General features: G+C 45.1%; 1 protein-coding gene across 1 annotated transcript in view; it reads left to right on the top strand.

Annotated features, from left to right (window-relative positions):
- The first annotated feature begins 483 nt into the window (after positions 1 to 483).
- The window catches only part of MARCO (macrophage receptor with collagenous structure), a 32532-nt gene continuing 8559 nt past the window's right edge, over positions 484 to 24456 (top strand). Inside the window, exons 1-11 of the mRNA XM_037522085.1 lie at positions 484 to 592; positions 10313 to 10414; positions 11390 to 11611; positions 12354 to 12389; positions 13948 to 13992; positions 16420 to 16464; positions 16761 to 16868; positions 18421 to 18519; positions 18659 to 18694; positions 19181 to 19279; positions 19370 to 19432. Of these exons, the coding sequence (XP_037377982.1) occupies positions 484 to 592; positions 10313 to 10414; positions 11390 to 11611; positions 12354 to 12389; positions 13948 to 13992; positions 16420 to 16464; positions 16761 to 16868; positions 18421 to 18519; positions 18659 to 18694; positions 19181 to 19279; positions 19370 to 19432 (964 nt within the window). The remainder of the gene's footprint in view (positions 593 to 10312; positions 10415 to 11389; positions 11612 to 12353; positions 12390 to 13947; positions 13993 to 16419; positions 16465 to 16760; positions 16869 to 18420; positions 18520 to 18658; positions 18695 to 19180; positions 19280 to 19369; positions 19433 to 24456) is intronic.

Raw genomic sequence — 24456 nt, 5'->3', positions numbered from 1 at the left:
TACACTCTGAGTAGCAAATATGAACTTGAAAGGTCATAGTAAGTCAGAGGAGGGAGACTTCAGTGTGAGCAGGAGAGGCCCCAGGCAGCATGCTGGGTCTGAGATGACGGCAGGGCTTTGAAAGGCAGACAGGATGGGGAGAAGCAGAATCCCTGGTTCCCCAGGGCCAGCCAGCTAACAGTTCTCAGGGACCTAGGAGTAAAAGGTGGTTTCCAGGACTTGTAAATTATGCCCCCTCTCCCCTCTTAATCAACACTGCATCAAGCAGGAGCTCCACATGTGGAGAGCCCATTTTTGAGAAATACCCAAATCTGATCACATCAGGAAATATTTTGCAAATTCAGAAATCAGAGCCAAAGGAAGTGCTGCATGAACTACAATCAGCGGTGGTAGTTAAATGGGAACAATCATTGCCCTAGTGGTTCCTCTTGAGGAGAGCATTTCTGCTGGCTCCAGGACTTTGGTCATCTATATAGCTTAGCAATGGAAAGTAAGGAAATTCTCAAGGAGGAAGAGATCCTTACTAGACCTGAAGAAAGAAGAGCTCTTGACCAAACCATGTTCACTGTAATGGAGACCTTCGAAATCAATGGTAAAGTAAGATTCCCCAGCAACAGCCTTGCCTAATGACAGTCTTTTTGTTGCAAATGGAAGAAATAGACAAGTTGATGGAACATCTAGTTCTGGATTGCTTTAAATGGGTCTTCTGGAATGTTAATAATAGATGCTGTACCTTTAGCATGTAGTTCCTTTTTTTTTTTTATTCAGAATTCCTTTAAATTGTGTTTAAATGCTTTCTTTTAGATGGATGCTAATTATTAAATAATCCTCCTTTTTATCAGTGTCTTATTCTGACACACATGTTGTGTGACGAAATGGCAATGCAAAACAAGAGAAATGAAAAATTTCACAAAACAAAAACCAAGTGCCTCGTATTGATTGACTTAATCCAATTTCTCTAATATTCCTTAAGGTGACCTCTGTTTAATGGGTGTGTTGATGAGGGAGTATTTTCTCTATTTCCTGTTGGTTAGTGTGTATTTGCAGTTTCATAATTCATCTGTCTTAGATTAAACTCAGATTTTAAAAATGCAGTTAGCTCTGTTTTATCTTTGTTTTCACCCTCAGTGTTACGCAGGTGACGTGGTTTTAAATCTTATAGCGCTTAAAATTCCCTCTGAGGATTTTGCATTTAACAAACGTGGGATCTTCGATTTGGGGCTCTAGAATATCCTCTTGGAATTGGATTGTATGTCAATCTGTCAGTCCCACTCCCTGTATCTCCTGGAAGTTGGATGATCAGGATCAATTGCAGTTCTGTCCCTTGGCCTGAGTGTTGGCTCATCCATCCTCTGCTCATACAGGGCTTGAATGTATGAAGGTACAAAGATGAAGGGTCTACGCTCTGCTTCTGGGAACCTGTGGTTCAGTGACAGGCACAGGTGCAAATGACTTTACACATTGTTGACTGTGCAGAACTTTGGGAAATGCAGCATTCTGAATACATGGTTTTTGAGATTTGAATATGGTCAAACAAAGTCAGCTGATAAACATTCGTCACCTACTGCCTGCTAGATGCTGCCCTTAGCACTCAGGAAACAGGCAAGATCAAACATGGCTCTGACCTTGGGGAGCCCACAGTCATGTTGGACTGGCAAGAGGATGGCAGGCTGAGCCCACCCAGAACATGACTATTTCTATACAGTTCATTGCTGGCTATGACTGAAATTTGCGCAGGTATTATGAACAGATCTAATTAGGCTGGTGTGGGATCCTGGAGGATGGGGTTGAGACTTAAAAATTAAAATTAGACTTTAAGATAGAGGGGGTTATTTACAGAAAGCAGATGATGGGCTGGGACAGGGTAGGGCACATGTTTATGATATATTCACAGAGAACTTAGAGAAGCAAACAGTTCCATTGCATTGGGTCAAAATTGTGTGGGGAAACTCAAGGGGGTTGAAACTACCACGCATGAACTTGGACTTTGTCGGAGAGCAATGGGGACCTTTGAAGGGATTGAAGTCAGGACTGGGAAGCATTGATTTACCCTTGAGATTAATCATCATAGATGGTGGACTAGCTGGAAAGACTTAACTCTGAGGACAAAGAGGAGCTTGGTAGCAAGAGATGAGAGGCAGTGGGTGTAAGGAAGGAAAGAGTGAATGCTCTGGAGAGATAAAAGCAGAGAGACCAGTAAGAACAGCGCAGGTGAGGAAGATCCAAGCATTGAGCGTAAACCCTAGATTTCTCACTTGGGTTAGAACTAACTAAGCATCTAACCAAAATCTAAAATCACTCTAATTTAGATGGAAGCCTTTCTTAAATGCATTCACAACTTCTTATATAAAGATCTTATATAAAGATCATGGTGCATATGGAACTTTCTAGATGAGTGCCATTATAGACAGTGATCATTGTCAGTGTCTGTAAACTAGTGACCTCCTCAGGGATTACTGAGATGATAAAACTACCAGTTTCAGCACTTGATCTTTCAGGCATCTTTATTTTTCATATCTTATCTGCTGAAATTGTTTTGCTTTTCTGAAGAGGCTAGACATACCATTAACTCTTGCTGCCCTTAAGGTCCAACCAAACCCCAACCTTTCCTCTTCAACTGGTATCAGCCCCATCTACCCCCTCAACAAACACCGGAACTTGAGTGAGAGACTTTGCATTGTCTGTGACAATATCGTTCAGGGGTGCATTCCTTTCCACTTTTTATGTAAATGATGGCCATTTTTCTAGCTTGAGTCTTGTCAGTCTCCTGAAGAATCCGGTTTCTCAGAGTTCTGTTATCACCTGGGCAAGCTCTTGCCGGTCTGTGGGATATAATCTCGCTGGACCACTCACCCAAGTCTTCAACTATATCAACCTTCATCTTTCTTTATGATTTTTCCTCCCACCAATTTCTATCTGAAGAACATTCTTCTTGACAGAGATGACCCCAAATAATACAGGAGGAGAATTATGTTTTGATGTTTTTTTTTTTATTTTAGTTAGCAGGAAGCGTTAGTTCTCAGCTGTGGCTTTTCTGTCCCTTCTTCCAATTCTAACTGGAATTGAAAACATTCTCCTAACAGTCCTTAGACCCGGAGTCCACTCCAGGTCAGCCTGGCTGATGTGACTACTGTCATTGCCTATCAGTGTTCTCCCTTTGTTCTTTGTCAGGTCTCTATTTTTCAACATTAAAAACAAACAAACAAACCTAGAGGTTTCTAAATTTTAAGATTGAATTGTGAAATAATTATAGATTCACAGAAAGTTGCAAAAAAAAAAATGTAGTGGAAAATATCTGACCTTTACCCAGTTTCTCCCAGCAGTGACACTTTTCATAGCTACCATACATGACCACAACCAGGAAACTGATGTTATACAATACACAGAGTTGATTTAGATTTCACTAGTTTTAGATGCTGTCATTGCTGGCTGAATGTAGCTCTCTCCAGCTTTATCATACGTATGTATTTAGGTGCCCACTGCCAAAATCTCTCTCGCAACCATTCACACCCCTCGCTCCCCCACCAGCAATCACAGTTCCCGCCACCCATTCATCAGTTCCCCATTTCTATAATTTTGCTATTAAAACATGTTCTATGAATGAAATTACAGTAACTTTCTAAAGTTTGTTTCTTGTTTGTTTTTTACTTTGTTGATTCCCTTGAGACCCATCCAAGTTGTTGTATGGACCAGTATAGTCTTTTTTCTTTTCTTTTTCTTTTTTTATTGTTTAATTTAATTATTTTTATATAGTTTACATCATTGTCCTTTTTTTTTTTTTTACAGTGTTTGCTTTCTTTCTTTTCTCAGGAGTCCTCCCCATAGAATTTCCACCACCAGTTCCCCTGGGCTTGTCCCTTGGTTCTTCCTGCCCTTGTTTTGATCCCTCTCTCTCCCTCTCCCCTGCAGAATGTATCTGATTTATAGTTGCCTGTTTATTTTTGTTGTGTTGTGTTTTTTTATTGTTATTATTTTTTCCCCAGATCCCTTATTTGGATCCCTGATTTGGTTCCTCCTGTATGTGAAACCATCCGATATTTTCCTTTTTCCTTCTGACTTATATCACTGAACATAATCCTTATTTTTTAATTTAAACATTTTTTCAAAGATTTATTTATTTATTTTATACAAGAACTGGGGTGCAGGCCAGATACGCAGGTGGGTGAGAGGATTCACCTGAGACAGAGTGGGGAACAGAACAGGGAGACTGATGAAATACACTGCTGAGGGGAGCAACGGGCGAGGCAGGATAGATTTGCTGCGCCATGTGGGACCCGCCCCGGCTGGCAAGATCAAACCTACGCTGCAGAGGCTGCGGACAGCTTCATAGCGTGGTGCTCAACCGCCTGCACCACCAGGGGAGGCCCTAAACATATTTTGTGTGTGTGTGTAGAAGTACTGGGGTACAGGCTAGCAGTACTGGTGGTGAAGGACTCACCAGAGACAGGGTGGGGAGCAGAACAGTTGGATCTACTGAAATACACTGTTAAGGGGAGCAGCAGGTGAGACAGGAGAGGTCTGCTACACCCTGTGTGGGTCAGCTCCCTGGCTGGGGATTGAACTCAGGCAGCGGTGATAGCAATGAGACTCAACATGTAGGCCACCAGGGATGCCAGGCAGGAAGTTCTTTTTATTGATGAGTATCACTCCGTGATATGGATGCACAACAGTTTATTTAACTATCCACCCATTGAATGACATTTGAGTTGTTTTTAGCTTTTAACTATTACAAATAAATCTGCTATTGATGTAAAATATTTTATGTAAGCCTAAGTTCATTTCTATGGGGTAAATGCCTTGAAGTGCAATTGTTGGATTATCAGTGTGTGCTTGTTTTCACAGGAAGCAGCTGATCTGCTTCTCCAGGGTGTATGTGCTATTTTACATTCCCACCAGCAGTGGGTAACTGGTCTAGTTTCTCTGTGTTTTGCCAATGATTAGTATTATTATTATTTTTATTTTAACTATTCAGATAGGTGTGTGATAATGATAGCTCACTGTAATTTTCATTTGCATTTTATAGTTACTAATGATGAATATCTTTTAATGACTTCTTTATGTCCTTTGCCAATGTTTTAATTGGATCCTTTGTTTCTTACTCTTTAGTTTTGGCAGTTCTTTACATATTGAAGATGCAAGTTCTTTCCTGGGTGTGTAGTTTGTAAATATTTTTTTTCACTTTGTAATTTGTCTTTTCATCTTCTCACCAAGTCATTTGCAAAGCAAAACTATTTCATTCCATCGAGGCCCAACTTATTTTTTTCTTTTATGAGTTGTACTTTTAATGATGGTATCAAGTCTAAGAACACCACCTCATGTTTAATTCTGAAAGTTTTATCATTTTACATTTTACAATTAAGTTCCTGGTTCATTTTGAATTGTTTTGTAAAAAAGTATGAAGTTTAGGGCCTCCCCGGTGGCGCAGCGGTTGAGCGCTGGGTTGCGAAGCTGCCCGCAGCCTCTGCAGCGCCGGTTCGATCCCCGGCTGCTCCCCGGCCACCGGAGGAGGGTCCCACATGGCGCGCAGACCTCTCCTGCCGCCCGCTGCTCCCCTCAGCAGTGTCCTTCGGTCCTTCTGCCTGCTCTGCTCCCCGCGCTCTGGCTCTGGTGAATTCTCTCACCCTCCTGCGCTTCTGACTGTACCCAGTGCTTGTATAAATAAATAAAAAAATAAATAAATCTTAAAAAAAAAAAAAAGTATGAAGTTTAGGTTAAAGCTTGTTTATTTGTTTGTTTTACCTATTGACGTCCAATTGCTACAACATCATTTGCTAAAAAGGTCTTAATTCTTCCATTAATTACTTTGCATGTTCATCTAAAATCAGTTGGATTAATTTGTGTGGGTTTATTTCTGTTCTTTAGTCTGTTCTATCAGTCTATATTTATATTATGTCTGGCCCTCCACCCAAAAATGCTGCCTTGATTACTACAGGTTTATTATAAGCCTTAACATCAGGTGGAGTTATTCCTCACATATTCTTCTTCTTTTTCAAGATTATTTTACTTATTCTAGGATTTGTGCCTTTCTGTGTAAATTTAATATAACTTATTTGAGAAATGACATGTCTTATAATCCATGAGTGGATTGTCATGGTATGCTGATACATTTATTTAGGTCTTTGATATTTTTGAAATCAAGATTGTCTCCTTTTCAACTAATAGATCCTAAAAACATTTTGTTAAATTTATATTTAAATATTTCATTTTTTGGAGTGATTATAAATGTCATTGTATTTTTAATTTCTATGTATATTTGTTTGTCAATAGTATATAGAAATGCGATTGAATAAAAGAGTGAGTACAAACTTGTCTTTTTTCCAATCTTATGAGGAAAATAGTTTGTCTCACTGTAAGTTTGATGTTAACTTCATATATTTTGTAGATGCGTTTTTTTAAGTTGGGGAAGCATTTCTCTACTTTTAATTTGCTGAGAATTTAGTTATAAACTTGTTATTTATTATGAGAATTAAAATAATGAATTATGAGTTTTATTATGAGTTGGGTTTTACTAAGTGTGGTTATTGCATCAGTGATATGATTACATGATTTCTTTTCCCTTAGCCAATTGATATAGTGGTTCTATTGGTTGATTTTCAGATATTGAAACAGACTTGCACACCTGCAAATGATGGTATATAAATTATTTTTATACATTGTTTGCTATGCTTATGAGGTATTTTGTTGAGAATTTTTATGTCAGATATCATGAGAGTTAGTCATCTTTTGTTTGCTTTTCGTTGGACTGTCCTTGTCTGATTTTCACATTAGGAAAAGCATGACATTATAAAATGAATTAAGAGCTGTTCTCCAGTTTACTCTTTTACTATCTACAAGTGATTGTAAACTCAATGCTGATTTTTAAAAAAAGATGTATAGGATGAAATCTTTAAAGTTCTTAATAGCAAACTAGTGAGAACTCTCCTATTGACAATATCTTTAATCTGTTATAAAGGAAGAATTGTTACTAAATTTATGTAACACCTGAATTTACCATAGGCTTAACTGCTTAGATTGAATAGACTAGAACATTTACTATTGATTTGGAAAAAATTAATTTTCTAGAGCAGGGCATATGAGGTTTTTAAAGAATATTTTGTGACTTCATATAATAAATATTTCTTTGGGGCTTCCTTATTCAATGAGATACTGATATTCTTTTAGGTTGCAATCTTTTTCTTCTCCTCCTCCCTTTCTCATGATGGAAAATATAATTATGTTCAAACCAGAAGTTGATAAAGGGATTTTAATATGATCCAGTTGAATTTAATAAATATTTATTGAAGACCAAAAAAAAAAGTTTGTTAGGATACTCCCATAAAATCATCTAGATCTGGATATTTCCTTTTCAGAAGACTTAATTGTAAATTAGTTTGTTTAATGGTTATAAATATTCATATTATCTCTTTCATCTTTGTTGAGTTTGGTAGTTTGTGAGTTTTGAGGAATTGGTGATCATAATGTTAGAAATAGTATCTCCTTATTTTCTTTTTTAATATGCTTCAGTCTTGATATTGGTGATTTGTGTATTCTTCCATTTTTCTTTGCAGTCTTGCTAAAGTCTTATCAGTTTTATTTTTTTAAAGATTAGCATTTTGTTTTATTGAATTTCTCTTTTGTACTCCCATTTTAAATCTCCTTGATTTCTGCTCTGATCATTATTATTTCCTTTCTCTGTTTGCTCAGAGTTTATTTTGTTCTTTGTTTCTAGTTTCTAGGCACTTAGTTAACTGTTTTAAGATCTTTTCTCATTTGTAATAAAAGCATTTGATGCTATAAATTTCCCTCTAGGTGCTGCTTTAACAGTATCCCATAGTTTGACATATTGTCTTTTAACTTTTATTCAGTTCTATTTAAAGTTTTTTTTTTTTGAGACTTTTCCTCAATTATTTAGGTTTCTTTTTTTATGGCTAAGTATTTGGAGATTTTCCTGTTGTCTTAACGCTATTAATTCTGTTTTACTTCAATTATTGCGAGAGAACATATTCTGTGTGACTTCATTTCTTTTATATTTTATTGAGGTTTTCTCTGTGGTCCAGAGTATATCTATCTTGGTATATATTCCATGTGTACAAGGAAAAAATGCATTTTCTGCTGTTGTTGCATGAAATATTCTATACATGCTTAATGACCCTCTCCCCCAGCTCTGCCCTCTATAATACCTGTGCCTCTGAAGCACAATAATTTTTTTCATTTTCATTACCTGTTATGTTTTGCCAATTTGAACACTGTCTCTGAGATTGCACTCACTACCCAGCTTGTGTTAAATGTGAGCCTTCCTTTGTATGTTACCCATCCTCACCATGCCAGATGCCATGTCAGTGCTGGAATATAGCCCAAGAATATCCAGGCCATTTGGGGTTGACTGAGACATAAGCAGACTTAGTTCAGGATAATCAGTGCCAAGGCAGAGTGATTGGGGAAGCAGAGAAAGGGAAGTCTCAGTATGTGTCTTGGAGTAAAAAAATCTCCCAAAGGATGAGTAGGAATTAATCATGCAGACGGGAGGGGAGAGGGTTGTGTCTTCTGAGGAGATGCATTGTCTGAAGTCAGAAAGGTCTGGCCCTGGCTGGCCTGGCCTGACCACTGGTCAGCGTCCATGGAGAGATGTTGTATGGAGAGGTGGTCACAGCAGAGCTGGCTGACAGCTACAGGAGAGTTGTCCTGAGGTAGCAACTGAAGGGCTGAAGGCAGGGGAGGGTGTGTGGAGAGTTCACTCAGGCAACTGTGTGTGTAGATTTGAGGGAGTGGGTACAGCACAAGGTAGGAGGGACCGACACTCTCTGTTAGACAATTCAAACACTTTCCACTAATTAAAACACCACCCGACCGAAAAATCCACTCCTCTCGGTGCTGCCAGAATCATCTCTAGACCGCCTTACATTAGGCAATGCTCAAGCAGGGATTCCAGATCCTTGCATCGCTGAATGACATAGCAGGGAGATAACAGAAGCCCCACAGGTAATGGAAAAAAGACATCAGTTTCATACAAACCTAGTATAAGAGTCAATTGAAAAGCCACTCCTTTCACAAAGCAAAAATGGTGCTTCAGCCCCCCAGTCAGTGCCCTGGACTGGGCTGCTCACTTGATCTATTTTCCCTTGCACATCTTCTCTTGAGACACATTTCAGCAGCATATTCCCAGGGAGAGCAGTCACAGTGCTTAGTGAAGCCAGCTCAAGTCTTAAGTTTAGACAAATGCAGGGCCATGTGCCTCCTACTGTGTCACTTTAACTTCTCTGAATTCTAGGCCTTTCCTCTATGGAAGCGGGTGATCACACCTACCTTGCAGGATTGATGCAAGAATTAGGGATTTTGTCAGTCAATGCCTGACACAGAGTAGGTTCTCAATCAATGTGAGCAGCAAGACCCTGCCTTAGATGCCCCAAAGTAGGAAAACAGCTGGTGTGGGGGTCAGACCCAGGGAAAATGCCCTATGCAGTATTTTTTTGTAATGCCCCAAAATGGACACAATCCCTCAGTAGGGAAATATTTGCATGAATTGTGACTTTTACCTTTAAAGAATATTAGTTATTAAAAGAATAATTAAATCTCTCTCTACAAAGAAAACTAGAGAAATGTCCATGAAAGGACATTCATTACAAAAGGCAATGTGCTGTGTGAAATGTAATATGATATTATTGTGTAAGATTGAAAGGAAGAAATGGGTCTATGTAACGGTAAGCGCGTTTGTACATTTCCAGGAACAAGAAGGAGGGAAGGTCACAGTCCAAGGGTTAGAACCTCGGGGGGTTGGGGGAAGATTGTTAACCCTGTGATGCTCTCTAAATTGTTGGATAATTGCATGTAAGCATGTTTTACTTTAATAGTTAAAAAATCTAAAGAAAATGAACGAAAAGGCCCATAGGCCCATATGCCAATTCCAGATCTGCTTCTGCTAACTTAAAAGGCTTTCAGTTTCTCCATACCTTGCTCATTTATAAAATGGGAACTACTGCCTTCCTCTTGGAGTGTTGAAACTTAAAGACACGAATTCATTCAATGAGACTCTATTGAGAGGCCCCTAAGGTTAGGCACCACCTGAGGATTTTCCAATGAACAAGGTTGATGTAACACCTGGTTTGAGGACCCTACTCTGCTAGCACAGAGGTTTGCCCAGCCACAAAAATGAGTGACTGACAATGACATTTCTTGCTTGTGGCACGTAGGAGAATCAAGGGAATAACGAATCTTCGGTGTCTTTCCCACTGGACCTCAAGGGGAGTTTTCTACTCACATACAGGGGATTTGGGCACAGGTTGGGGCCCCCTGCTCTCCACCCTCTGCAGTCACCTTGGCTGGGGTTGTGTTACAGATCAAAAACCCAAGAAGAGAAATGGGGTGAACTGCTTCATGGCCACAGTGTCCATCTATCTGACACTACTCACCGCGGGCGCCGGGCTGCTGGTGGTGCAAGGTAAAGCAGTCCTGGCCCTGTCTGGCCCCTCCTGCTGTGAGTGAACCTGTCCCCATCGGAGACAGGACTCAGGTTGAGTGGAGAGCCTGAGGCCGCTGCTGCTCCCTCCTAGGGGAGCGTTCTCAGTCCCTGAGAAACCTCAGATATGGGGTTTAGGGATAGGGCGGCAGAGGGGTGTGTGTGTGTGTGCGTGTGTGTGTGTGTGTGTGTGAGAGAGAGAGAGAGAGAAGTCACATGTGCACCTGTATGTGCCTAAAGCATACAAGTATGCATGTGCACATTACCTCAAGGATTCCCAATCTCTGAGTAGAAAGGCTATCTATTAGCCAGAGAGTTCATTTATCATGATTTTTAAAAAAAGATGTGTTTTATTTATGTATGCATACAAGAGCTGGGATATAGGCCAGAGGTGCAGAGGGAGGGGATAAGAGAATTCACCAGAGACAGAGTGGGGAGCAGAACAGACAGATCTACTAAAATACACTGCTGAGGGGAGCAGCGGGCGAGACAGGAGAGGTCTCCTATGCCATGTGGGTCACCTTCCTGGAGCAATTCTATCAGCACACATTGAAATCAGTCAAGAGCTTTGCCGTGTGCCCAGTTGTCATGAACACTTGCCACATGCATACTAAGGTCACACATGACAAGATCAGCATTTTAGCTGTTATGCAGTCATGCCCAGAGCATGCATGAAGTCTTAACTGCACAAAGGGTGAGGGTTGGTCTTGGGAGTAGTGGGCACATTTTTAGGCCATGAAATGTACTATCATGCCAGTATGTGGAGTACACACTTGCTGACTATAGAAAAAGTGATGTTGTCACGCCAGGTCCTCACAGCACATGACACGTGTGTCCACATATTCAACACCTACAGTGATGCAAACATGACACAAGAACATGAAGGATATGCTTCAATGCCTTGGACTTCAGTGAGGTCCCTAAAAGAATACTGAGGGGCTGGGGGCGGGTGTCCAGTTCTGAATCTACAGGAGCGCCTCTTGACCCTGGAGACGTACTTTACCAATGACACGATGGCCACCCAGCGCAGCCCGTCCTTCTCCTTGCTTCGGTCGGCGCATGTCCCATATCTGTCTGGCGGTGTACCCAGGCTGCAAGACCTGCAGGCCCAGCTCACCCAGTTTCGCTTCAGGCAGGAGCACCTGCTGCAACAGGTGGACAACTTTACTCGGAGCCCAGGTTTGGCCTCCTCCGCGCCCAGGTTTGGTCTCCTCCTCCTCAGGGAAGAAAGGGGATAGAGAAGAGGGTTTTCAGACTTGAATCCCCTTCCTTGACAAAGGGGACATCTTCCAGACCCCTGGTCTGGCATGGGATCCTGGGGGCCAAGGCATGGGGCAAGAGCCATACAGGATGGGCTTGAAGCGCCGGTGGGCTGCATAAGTGACTCCAGACAGGACTGTGGGAGGCAGTGGCATCAGGCATGTGGGAACCAGGGTCCTTGTCCAAGCAGAGTGTGACCTGCAAGAACCAGGGACTAGAGCAAGCAGACCGAGACTGGGTCTGAGTCACAGAACCCTCAGACTGATCCAGAATATTTTAGAGGGTGGGTAAGATGCAGAACCTAGGGCAATCCCCAGGACCACTCTGGTGCTGCCAACTTATACTGGTCCATGACCGGGTGGCAAACACCAAGCCGGTCTAGACAATGTGGGCATCTTGGAGGGGAGAGGACAGCTGGGCCTGCTGGGAAAACAGGGTGGCATGGGTGGCAAGGCTGAAGGCAGAGAAAATGTTCCAGAGGTGGACTGCAACTCCCAGGGATCTCCAGCTCTCAGGTGTGGAATACTAGATACAATTAAACATTCGGCTGTTCCCCCGTCTGCTCAAATCCTCTGCTCCTCGCCTGGGAGCGCTCACGCTTCTAACATGGAGCTGGGAGCCCTGGGAGCCCCCACAGCTCAATCTGAACCTTCTCTTACAGAGCTGTTCCAGGTCAAAGGTGAACGAGGAGCTCCAGGTAGGTTCATTTCCACTCTGGCCCATTCTTACCCTCTCCTCACAGCCTTTCCCCAAGGACTCTTTGGTCTGGACCTGTCTGGATCTCACCACCTGACGCCAGCTTACCTTCCTTGGCCCCCAAAGCCTCCCCACAAACTCAGGGTGCTTTTCTGTCCTCTGGCTATGCCTGGACTTCCAGCTCCTGAACCTGGACCCTACTCCCATCCTGCAATTGGAAATGGCTGCCCCATTCCACTCCACCCTTCCAAGCCAGCCATCTCCCTGGTTGTCCCGGGCACATCCCTCAGTGGGCCTGCCCCAGGCATCTCACTGTAGCGCAAGTCTCCTCCTTTGTCCCCCACATATTCTGTTCTCAGGCACCTATTGCCAGACTTGTGACCCTCAGCACCCCGTCTGGGTGTGCCCAGCTCATGTCTCTTAAAGAACCGTCACCACTGGGGAGGGAGCATCACATGACAGAGGAGCAGCCTGTGGGATCAGGTTGACATTGTTCTGTCCCAGGAGCACAGCCCACCAGCTGTGTGATTCCGGGCCTGTCACTTCACTTTCTGAAATCTTGGCTGCTCACTTGTGTAGGAAATAATGGAAATACTTTTACTCACCTTACTCTTAAAGAGTGACTTTGAGAGTCATGTGGGGTGATGTGTAAAAAATGTCAAACATGGGTTGTGTATACACACATGCACACACTCACACATGTCCCTGCTAAGTGGTTGAGATTTTACCTTGAAAGTCTAGGTACATAATGTTCTTGAGACAGAACTCTCATCATTAGTCTCATCATTTTTCAAGTATGGCCCAGATCACTCCATGGGTCGGAGGGACTTCAGGCAGCCTTACCCACTCATCGGACCCTGGACATCCAGCTCTATCTGCTGCTAAGTGGTTACCCACCTGAAATATTTTAATAGAGCAGCCCAAACTGACTGGGATGGGTCAAGGAGCCATCTCCCACCTGCCCAGGCACGGAAATGGTGTGCCCAATGCCACACTGAGGCGCCATTCACCTGGAGCCTGTGAGTCTGGCGGCCTCTAGACAGCTGCATAACTGACTGACAACCTCATTTTACTGCTGAGGCAGCCGAGGCTCAAAATGAATTTACTTGTACAAGGTCACCCAGTTAAGGGGCAGCACCACATCCATCTGACTCAGTCCGCCTCAGAAGAGAAGATGGTTGTGTTTTACCTGCACAGCATGCAGGAGATATCTTCTTCTCTTTCCTTCCTTCCACAGTTTTCCTTCCTGTATGAGGAATTTCTCTTCCCCCAAAACCAGTGGTCTGGTCCCCTGTGTTCAGTGACTGGTTGTTGAATGACTATTCGTGAGTGGTATAGTCATTTCACCTTGTTGGTTGGCTCATTGGTGTCTCTGCTCCTCTTCCTCAGATTTTCAGGTCAAAAGGGCTCCCGAGGCATGCCTGGAAACCCCCATTTACTGGATAGGAAGGGGCCAAGGGATGCAATGGAGCCACAGTTACAGACCTCTGTCTACTGGTCACACAATCCCTTTCCTCTTCATTTTCCAGGCTATGTTCTGAGTTTCTTTTCCTTTCCAGGCCCTCCAGGACCACAAGGCCCGCCAGGAGTCAAGGGAGAGGCAGGTGAGTAGTAGCTAGGTGCGTGCACTGGCACCCACAGCAGACTTTCTCTGAGAGTTAATGCCCCAGGGGTTTGTGTGTGAGGGGGCCAGCCAGCTTAGACACTAGATGGGCTGGAGATGCTGGGAAGTAGCCCACATGTGAGGAGGGTACCTACTTAGGGCTGGAGGGGTATAGATTCCCCAATCCCCACTCATGCTCAAGAGGGCAAGCCTGCAGCTCTGAGTGGGGGGAGTCGAGCTCTGTGATCCAGGGACCCAAGATCCTGAGCATCACCCCCGACATGGCCTCACTCTGTGAGCTAGGGAGTCCCCTGACCTCATGCGGCCCCGGTTTCTTGTCTAGAATAAGATGGGGATGAGAGTGCTTCAGAGGGTTACTGAAAGATTGGAGAGACTAATTACAAGCCCATGATTATTTCTGCCTTTAGCTGCCAGCTGCCAGCTTCTCCATGGGGGTGGGGTGGAGGGAGATCCAAACTGGAAAGTCATCAACCTTCCGGCCCCCTCCATTTTCCACCTAGACACCCCAACTTCCAGATCCTGGGAGGGATTGAGGCTGATGATATGTAAAGATGCAAAACAATAAAACCTTGCTAGAGAAAGGAGCAGAATGACAGGATTTGCAGGGGTGGGAGGGAAGCAAATCCACAGGCTCTAAGCCTCTAGACTGAGGCAGGAAGAAAACACCGCCAGTTACAGAAGGGAAACTTGTTAGGAGCGTAAGTCTTTTTCAAGGAACTAATTTTTTTTTAAAGATTTATTTATTTATGCATACGAGAACTGGGGTACAGGCTAGAGGTGTGGGTGGGGGAGAGGATTCACCAGAGACAGAGTAGGGAACAGAATACGCGTGCACACTGAAATACACTGCTGAGGGGAGCAGCAGGCGAGACAGGAGAGGTCTGCCACGCCATGTGGGTAACTCCCTGGCCAGGGATCGAACTCATGCTGCAGTGGCTGCGGTTTGTCCCTGGTGACACAAGGGGTTAGGACTCAACCTATGAAGGAACTAGTGTTTGAAAGGAATTTAATAGAAGGCATCCCAAGGAGTCTATTCTTCTAAGTCTCCAGTAGGAGGGTTTCTAGGGGGAGGATGGGCAAAAAATGGGAGCAGAGCTTATGGTGCATGGGGCACCCACAGCCCTGGCGTGCACACACATAGGTGCACATGTCTTCATACTTTCACGTACACACCTACACATGTGCTCATACATCCTGAGAACACACTCAGCCACGCTCAGCCTGTGGGGCTCAGCTCAGGGAGGGTGTCTCAGGGTGTGCTGGCTTCCCTCTCCTCTCTTTTTTTCCTAGAGAGAAAGGGTGTGACCTGGGCCAGAGGAACTCACTGGGCAGAGCCACACAGGCCTGCCTGAAAGTACCAGCCCTCCCTTTGAGAAGGAGTGGCGCATGGACATCCTCTCTCAGAGCTCTGAGAGGTGTCCACTCTGCTCTGACAGAGGCCTCAGCTGGGCTGTGCCATCTCACTTAACCCAGGCCACCCTTTCTCCAACCCAAACCCTCCTGTGGACCACACACAAAATAGGCCTCTGTGGTTCCACAGGGAGTACAGACAGAAACCCCCTGCACCCCCTAATCCCAACCCCAGGGAAAATCATGTAATTCAGAAATTCCCACTCATAGCTGTGATTAACTCTGAGGTCAGATGCAGTTGTGATTCGCAGAGGGCGCAGCGTCTGATCCTTTCATTCAAAAGGATGAATGAAAGGCGCCTCACCAGGCTGCCACCTTAATGCAAGTCATAGCCTTAGGAACCTGCGCTCGAGGAAGCTCCGCAGCCAAGCGATTGCGTAACAGACGGTTCTGGCCTCTGCACACGTCCACCTTTTTTTCTCCTCCTTTCGCACTCTCCCTCCTGGACCCCCAATGGCCTCGCATTTGCATTCTCCTGCTCCAAGGAGCCCTCCCCGACTTCCCCCCCACCTCCGGGACACCTTACACCTCCAGTCAGAGCTCCACAGCCTCACCTGTGCCCCTGTGCCGCTCGGGAGGGACTGTTGTTTCTCTTTTCCGTTTTGTGCTGGGCGCTGACGCACAATCAGGTGGTCATTACCAGCCCCGTTTTGCTGATGAGAAAACTGAGGTGGGGAATACTTAAGTAGCTTTTCCGCAGTCATGCGTTCTGCTGAGTGGCAGAGCCACAACGCAAAGCTTCCTCTCAAGTCTTTCCTCCACTACCATGCAGGATGCATTCTCAGCCTCCCAGGCACGACACTGCCCCTTGGGATGAAGCAAACTGCCTCATGAGCATGCACCTGTGCCTGGGGTAGGGGCGGGAGGGAGGGAGAGAGGGAGGGAGGGAGGGAGGGAGGGGGACCTGCTGTGGGTTGCCTTGTTCAAGGCAGGGCTCTAGGAGGTTGCTTGAACCAAGACACAGACCACAATGAATGAGCTCTTCTCTCCTCCTCAGGTCTCCAAGGATCCAAAGGCGCTCCAGGGAAGCAAGGAGCCACTGGTAATCTGTGCAGCCCCTGCAGGCTCAGTGATGCCTGGGCCAAGGCCCTGAGCCGGTTGTCCCCAAGGTCCCCTCTCCACATCCCCGAGCCCCAGAAGGTTAAGACAAAACCACAGTCCTTTCCTCTTGAGTCTTATTGTACCTCATCAAAACCACCCAAGAAATGAGCTAACATACCTTCCAGACTTCCTCTGGGACCTCTTTCCTTTCTCGCCAGAATATTTCCCACCCCACTCCCTGGAGTCCCCCTCCGTTAGGACGGTGGGAGCCCATCCACCCGGCCATTCCCTTCACAGGCACACCAGGACCCCAAGGAGAGAAGGGCAGCAAAGGCGATGGGGGTCTCACTGGACCAAAAGGGGACACTGGTGCCAAGGGAGACAAAGGAGATCTGGGCCTTCCAGGTAAGGGCCAAGTTGGGGGTGTTGGCACTTGCTAGGAGGTTGAGGAAACTGGACCCCAACTCTGTGCAGCTCTGTCGATTCTGTGCTCACCAAGACAGGGCTGTGCTCTCTGTGGGAATCCTGGAAGCACAGATGTGGCCCCCTATGTCCAGGAGACCTGAGGAGCATGTGGAAGGGGTGACAATTTCAAGCCACACACGGCTGGAAGCAGGTGGGGATACAGGCTGTGGGAGGTCCTCAGAGGAGCGGAAGAGGAGGCTCTGAAGTGCGAAGCAAGAGATGGCCTGGGGAAGACAGGAGAGCGGCTGGCCGTGAGGACACAAGGGTTCATCCAGAAGGTGTTTCATGATGGCTCTGGCCCTCAGAGCAGTGAGACACCAACTAATTCCTCCAGTGAAACAATCCCTAGTCCCTTCTCGCAAGTGCCGCTTGTCCCTTCTGTCAGAGTGGACGCCGAAGGGCCATTCAGTGCTGTTTGCAGCTGAGACTGTGGCAAGTTCTTCATAGCATGTTGTCTTCCGTGAAGGAGCAATCATTCCTCAAGTATACAAACCATCGCCAGCGATCAATTCCCAGCCTGCCCCTGACATCTCTCACAGCCTAGACCGAGAAAGACTTGCATGACTGTTGCTTGTTCCCCTCTGCTTTTGATCATTTTGTCTCCTTTCCTACTCACTGGCACCCTTCCTGGAAGTCTCTCCAGCTGTGAGGTCAAGGAAATAATGGCATGGGGCCTCTTAACCAAATTCCATCCCAACAGGCCAGTCCCAGTTCCTGAGGGAGTTGTTGGGGTGGCAATTGGCTGAAGGGGCTTTTCTGAATCTCAGCCAAGCTTGGGGGATGCCGATGAGCAGGACCTGCTGGTACAGCTGCAGTCTGCTTCCTAACCAAACTTGAAGTTTGGAAAGGGGTCACCAGTCCTGCCCTGTGAGCAGCCTCCCTCAATTTATATGCACCAAGCAGTGGCAGGAAGGGAGAAGGAAGTGACAGCAGTGGAGGACCAAGGAGAGGACAGGCTGGATTGAGCCTAGAATGCAGATGACAAGTGGAAAATTTGAAAACTTGTATACCAGGAATGCCTGCAGCTGGCCCGCTGGCAGCTATCTGAGCTGCCACAATGTTTTTGCTCTCTATCAATGCCTCAGATTTCTATCCTCAGCATTGGAGTTCTGCTTTCTGGAATACTCAGGTTTCAGTTCTGAAAGCTTGAAAAATAAATCCCCAAAGGTAGACACTAAAAGAAACCCAGGCAGAGTCTAGGTTGGGATCCCTCCCGAGTGAGCCAGGCGCTGACCGAGGTCCTGAGAGCCCACTTTTGTCCCTGCCATGGCCCATCAGCCAGGCCGGGTCACCTGATCCATTTTGCATGAGTTGCTGTCTCATTTCCCTGGGAACCTTGAAGGCAGCAGTTGTATCTCACACCACGGAGATCAGCAGGAGTGAGGTTTTGGGGGTGGGACAGGAGTGAGGTTGGTTTGGGGGTGTCAGAGTGGGAACTGGTGACCTGGTTTGCCCTCCTCCCATGTCAGAACTCGATGCCTTGTTTTTTCAGGAAGCAAAGGGGACATGGGTGTGAAAGGAGACACGGGTGTCATGGGACCCCCTGGAGCCCAAGGAAGAAAAGGTGATTCAGGACAGCCAGGACCCCCAGGTAAGAGGCTGCATGGTTAAGTGCATTGGCCTGTAGCTATCTCGCCTACCTTTTTTCTTTCTTTCTTTCTTTTTTTTTTTCCTATCAGGCTGAACTAGAGGGGGGGAAAAAAATCCCTAAAAGTCCTTCTTCATTTTAGGTGTGGCTGGAATTCCTGGAATCAAAGGAGATCAAGGTAGGAACTCTGGGGATCTGGGCACCATTCCAGCTAGACTGTCCCTGGGCAAAGTCAAGTCCAGAACATGCTTCCACTATCTTTTATTTCATGGTAGTATAAACCCAGACTATATGGGATTTCTTAAAACTGGGCCCCCCCAAGAGAAACAGAGCAGCATGATTCATTGATATTCCTCTTTAGAGTTTAGTCCCACTCTGCACACAGAGGTGTGGACCAAGACACTCACAAGCCAGAGTTCTGAGTGAGTCCACAAGTCCCAAACTGCAGCAGGGAATGAGAAAAAATTAATACATTGTTGAGACTGTAATTTTCCTCCCACTTAGAGGACTAGTTCTTGTCTTCTAAAGACAGATGTTTAAAGCTGCTGAGGCGACATATGACCATTAGGTGATCTGGGTCTCCCTGCACTGAGATAGGGGCGTGTTGAGGGGGTGGGCAGCCAGGCCAACCACGCCAGCCTTGCAGTCATGACTTAACTTTCAGGTCAACCTGGACCCAGGGGTCTTCTCGGCCCTCCTGGTGCAGCAGGATTCCCAGGTGCCAGGGGTGAGCCCGGCCGCGTTGGTTTCGTTGGACAGACAGGTGAGGGCCTCCATCCCTAGTGGCCTGGGGCGTGGTGTCTGAAGATCCACATAGCCCGACCTTACGCCCGCTGTGGCATCTGTTGCCCAGGACCTCCAGGGACACCCGGGAGTCCAGGACCAGCAGGCATGAAAGGAAGCAAAGGGGACGCAGGTAACAGGGGGTATGGGTGAGGGGGGCTGCCTGGTGTTGGGGATGGAGAGGGAGGAGGACAGAGCATCTCCTGTGCGCTGGCTCCTGAGGCTCCCTGATTTAGGGGTGCAGTTCTCCCAAGGGACTGATGGTGGGAGGAGTGACCCACCGGAACTGGCTGCACTGAGGTTAATTTATAAACCATCATAACAACTTATTTAGGTTTTAATCTGTCATAGCGATGTGCTCTGCTTTATAAACCATTAATTTTGTAATTTTTTTATAAACCGCCCATTTTGTCTAGTCACTAAGTCTGGGCCCCTACAAGGACCTAGAAAGTCTGAACTACCTCATTAGGTACTGGTCCCCATGATGCATGACACCTGTTCCTACTCTCAGACATACAGGACACGTACAGACAAACAGAATGATGCCAGAGAGTGTGAGGCATCCTCCTGTATGGGCATTTGCATAGAGAAGAGCCAGTGCAAGGCAGGAGCTGAGGGGGCATTGCAGGGTGTTTCAGAAGGGCAGTTGTCTGGCTAGGGTGTATGTGGACAACCTGCTGCAGCTCCCTTCTCTGCCAGAGCAGAAGGTCATGCCAGACACCCTCACCCCATGGCCATGCTACAGACATGTAGCATTCATTGATTCTCTCCATTTTCATTGATCAAGTGCAGTGCTGATTGAGTCTTTTTTTTTTAATTAATTTATTTACTTATACAAGCACTGGGTACAGTCAGAAGCACAGGAGGGTGAGAGAATTCACCAGAGCCAGATCAGGGAGCAGAACAGGAAGACTGAGGAAATACACTGCAAAGGGGAGCAGCGGGCATGGCAGGAGAGGTCTGTCACGCTATGTGGTACTCTCACCAGTGGCTGGGGATCGAACCGGTGCTGCAGAGGCTGTGGGCAGCTTCACAACGTTCAACCGCTGTGCCACCAGGGGAGGCCCCTTTGATTGATTGAGTCTTTAAACAAATGTGACTTAGTTCTGTTAAATGCTTCAAGTTCACAGTGATTCCAGTCTCTTGGGGTTGCAAAAGGCAGACCAGTGCATGGGTGACATAAGAGCTTGAGGGTAACCTTACAGGATGAGTCGAGAAGATCAGAGAGCGGGGAGGGGAATAAGTCTCAAGCAGAGAAGCCATGGAAGAGGGAGGCTTTATAAGTTGGTGTCCTTGGAGTCTAAGGTTGGCATGTGACAGAGAGTAAGGAACTGGCTAGAGTGTTGGGAAGCCACCTCTTGGCTGGTCTTGGACTCTGAGGCCTCCACCTTTGGGATTTTCTTGAAGGTTGTTGGGACCCACTGCATCGGCAGCTCATATAGCTGCTGTCCGCCCAGTTCATACAGCCTCAGAGCTGATTTCTTTTTCATGGCTTGTATGTCAGTACAGGCCAGGGCTCCGCTCCTTGATGCCATGCAGGTGCCACCAGAAAGCCAGAAAGGCTCCATCGGAGTGTGGTGATGAGGGTGACATGTTGGCTGCCTCTTTCTGAGCTCATATTTCCATCTTCCAAATTTTGGGATATTTGTCTTTGGGGCCTGAGGCTTTCTTGCCCCTGAGTTTCCTCCTCAGTTTCACTGTAATGTGGGCTTTCTTCTCTCAGTTATGAACCAGTAGGCCCCCAACCCCCATCCATTGCCCATTAGGTTGGTGTCCCTGGTTCTTGACTAGAGTATTGGTAGTAAAACATGATTTCCCCACAGGAGGCACTGAGTCTACTTCCCAGTACTCCAGCCCATGTCTCCTCTGTCCAAGGGTAGGGGATCTTGCCTGTCACTCTGCAACCTGGGAGGGTTTGCATCATAAGAGCAGCTCTAGGTGGCCATGATAACCCAAGGGGATGAACAGTTTTTGTCTTTTTTATTATTGAAGTAACATTGCATTAGAACACTCGCTTCAAGTTGTGCATTATTCTAAATCAATGTCTGTATATACTACATTAAGTCCAGTTCTATCTTTTACTGTGTAATTGACCGGCCTCATTCCCTCCTAGTAACCGCTAATTTGGAGTTATAGTCTAAAAGTTATTCTTCTTAACACATTTTCACAGTAACTTGCCCAAAGTTAGGCAGTCAGTGATAGATATAGTCAGGTCCAGCCAACCCAAACCGTAAGGCCTTACCCATTACTCTTGATCAAGGGGTCTTCCTCTTCAGGAAGCCCGAAGAAGCGTCTCCCCTGTCACAGTACCCTGGTGAGCGACACTTCCTCCTCTCATCTCAGTCCAGGAAGGGTCAGAACAGAAGCTGCAGCAGCTTCTTCTACTCTTACAAGAAACAGAGCTCTCAGGCCTTGTTGTGACTCTTCATCATTTACCCAAGACCCCCACGTTAGCATGGACACTTCTGGCCCACATCTGGGAGCTATTTTAACTCTATTACTGAGCCCTGTATATCTGTAGAACACTCTTACAGGCATCTCCATCAATCAGGTCTAGTGGTGAATACCAAGCTGGCAAGTTCTAAGGGTTGTTTATTAATTTTGACTGCCCGGTAAACAAGATGAATTACATTTTCAATTTGGGGCATGTGATAATTACAACATATGTAAAATGCACAGGTTTCCCGCACAAATCCAAATGCTTCCTTGATCAAGTAATTGGCAGGTCACATGGACATCTCAGAAGGGAATTCCCATAGGACCATCATCTGGCTAATTGTGGCCAGCCTGATATATCATCCTGAAGTCACGGGTTAATGAGTTTTGGAGAGATAAGATTTCTAAATTGGGAGAACAAGGGGTGCATGAGAGCCAAGATTTCTCATGATGGAAGATAATGCATAATTTTCAATGTCAGGATGTTGGTATTCCCCAAGCTAGAGTACTATGGGTTTGTCCAGTTTCCATTATATCAGGCCAGATTTTCAAACTGATGTATTTCCCATTCTGTAAATAAAATCATTAATCTTTCAAGAGAATATGTAGCCATACTGGATGAAGACAGAGGGAGCACAGTGCTTGGATTCTGCTTCATTATCAGATCACAAGTAGTCTGGTTACTACTGTTTGGGATGCCTCTGATCAGACACCATGTTTGATGTTTGATCCCCACATCTTCATTCATATATCCACACACCTGAGTTTCATCATCTCACCTTCCATTCAAGGAGACAAAGACTCCCACAGTGTGAACTTTCCTCAGTTTCCCAGTTAATATATGATGACTCCAAAGTCTGTTGCCAAAATTGTGCTTTTCCAGTTTGTATTGTATAGGAGGCCATAGAGTATAAGACTTAAGAGAAATGAGCATTGCCCTCACCTCCTACCCCAGGGTATATGAATAAATTCTGATTCAGTCACCAGATGTGTCAGTGAACAGTCACCACGGGCCTCCCCATGCCAATGGAATGTGTCCTCTTTTTCTTTTTTTTTTAGATTTATTTATTTATTTTTGCGTAGAAGAACTGGATTATAGGCTGGAAGTGCAGTGGGTGAGAGGATTCATCAGAGACAGAGTAGGGAGGAGAACAGGAGGAGGTCTGCTGAGCCACGTGGGCTAGCTCCCTGACCAGGGATCAAACTCAGGCTACACTGGTGACAGTGCTGAGACTTAACCCCAATGCCACCAGGGAAGCCCAAAATGTGTCCTTTTGTTGGAGCCTCTTGAGAGAGGCATCATCTCAGGTCAAAGACAGGGAAGAGGAAACTCCTTCCATTCTGCTGGGGAGATAAACTGCTTAGTTCTTTAAGTGACAGGGCATTATCACTCAACAGGACTTTCCTTCACTGTCTCTAAAACAGGATTTAACAACCTCCAACACTTAGTTTTTCCTAACCATTGATCTTCAGACAATTGCAAGATCATTTGATTATGCAAACAAAACTCATTTTAACTCTAAATCCTTTAGTCATTTTGAAAAATAGTTTGTTTGGAATAAAGGAGATTCACTTCAACCTATAAGCATGGCATTTTCTTTCTACCCTTTCTACCTTGTGAAATGATGCTAAAACTGCTCAAACATTTAAGCTCTAAAACACAAATCTGATCAGGAATTCTGCATCTCAACAGGCTTCATGTCTAAAATATAACAAGAATTGGCATTTTCTATGTCCTTTTATTTTCCTTTTGCTGCAAAGTCAGTATGCAAATAACTTGAAATCTATTTTTTTCTCTATAGTAAGATGTCTTATTTTTAAAAAGAAGCAGCAAATAATCCACAATAGCAATTAAGCCCTATGTGGTGAATATAATAACTCACTTAATTCCATTTCCCAAGAATTATTAAATTCTACTAAATTATATTATTAAATTATCACTTACAAAACTTTCCCTCATTTTCCTTTATGTTTCTTAGAGTCATTTACAGAAATCTACACAAATCCCAATTTTGATTTCCCGACGCACCATCTTAATTCTTGCCACACAATTCATTTTGTCAGTTATGAAATTAAGCCTAAATTTTCCAGGCTGCATTTAGCCTGTAGGTCAGGATGGTATTTCCAGAAGCTTTCTAAGGTACTGGGGATTGTACCATTAAGTTGGAGTAAGGAGATCTGTGCCTCAACATGGACTTATGGCTGAGTAGCCAGGTGACAGTAGTAGGTAATTGACACTCCTCTGTGGAGTATGACAAGTAGTCTAGAACATCTAGGTCTCAGCCAGCTTGCCAGCACTCTGTCTCTATTATCAAAATAGGCATTTCCTCTTGGAGCAAGAACATCCCAAGATTTTAGTTAGAAAACCAATTGAACATTAAATAATAGGGAGGCATGTGCTTCCTACAAAAATTATTTTCTTGGCAGAAATCATTTCTCTAAATAATAAATATTTAATAAAACAAACAAAAAAAATAGGTAAGTAAATAAATAACAATAAATAAGTATTTGGGGCCCTCTCAGTGTATCAGTTTGTGATATCAGGAAAATCCAGGCTGCTCATGGTTAAAAGGAAAAACTCAGCATTCATTTGCTTCCCAATGTCATTTTATAGCCTGCACTTCTAGATCCTACTTTTCAGTCATTTCTCCCTCTCCCTTATCCAGTCAGGATGTTGCCTTGATTTATAGTGAAGTAGTTACTAGTCCCTCCATCGATTAG

Source organism: Talpa occidentalis, unplaced genomic scaffold (genome assembly GCF_014898055.3).
Source record: "Talpa occidentalis isolate TD23 unplaced genomic scaffold, MPIMG_talOcc4v2.1 talOcc4.3, whole genome shotgun sequence".
In the NCBI taxonomy this organism is placed as follows: domain Eukaryota; kingdom Metazoa; phylum Chordata; class Mammalia; order Eulipotyphla; family Talpidae; genus Talpa; species Talpa occidentalis.
The sequence above is the reverse complement of the archived record's forward strand: the minus strand, read 5'-3'. Positions and strand labels throughout refer to the sequence as shown.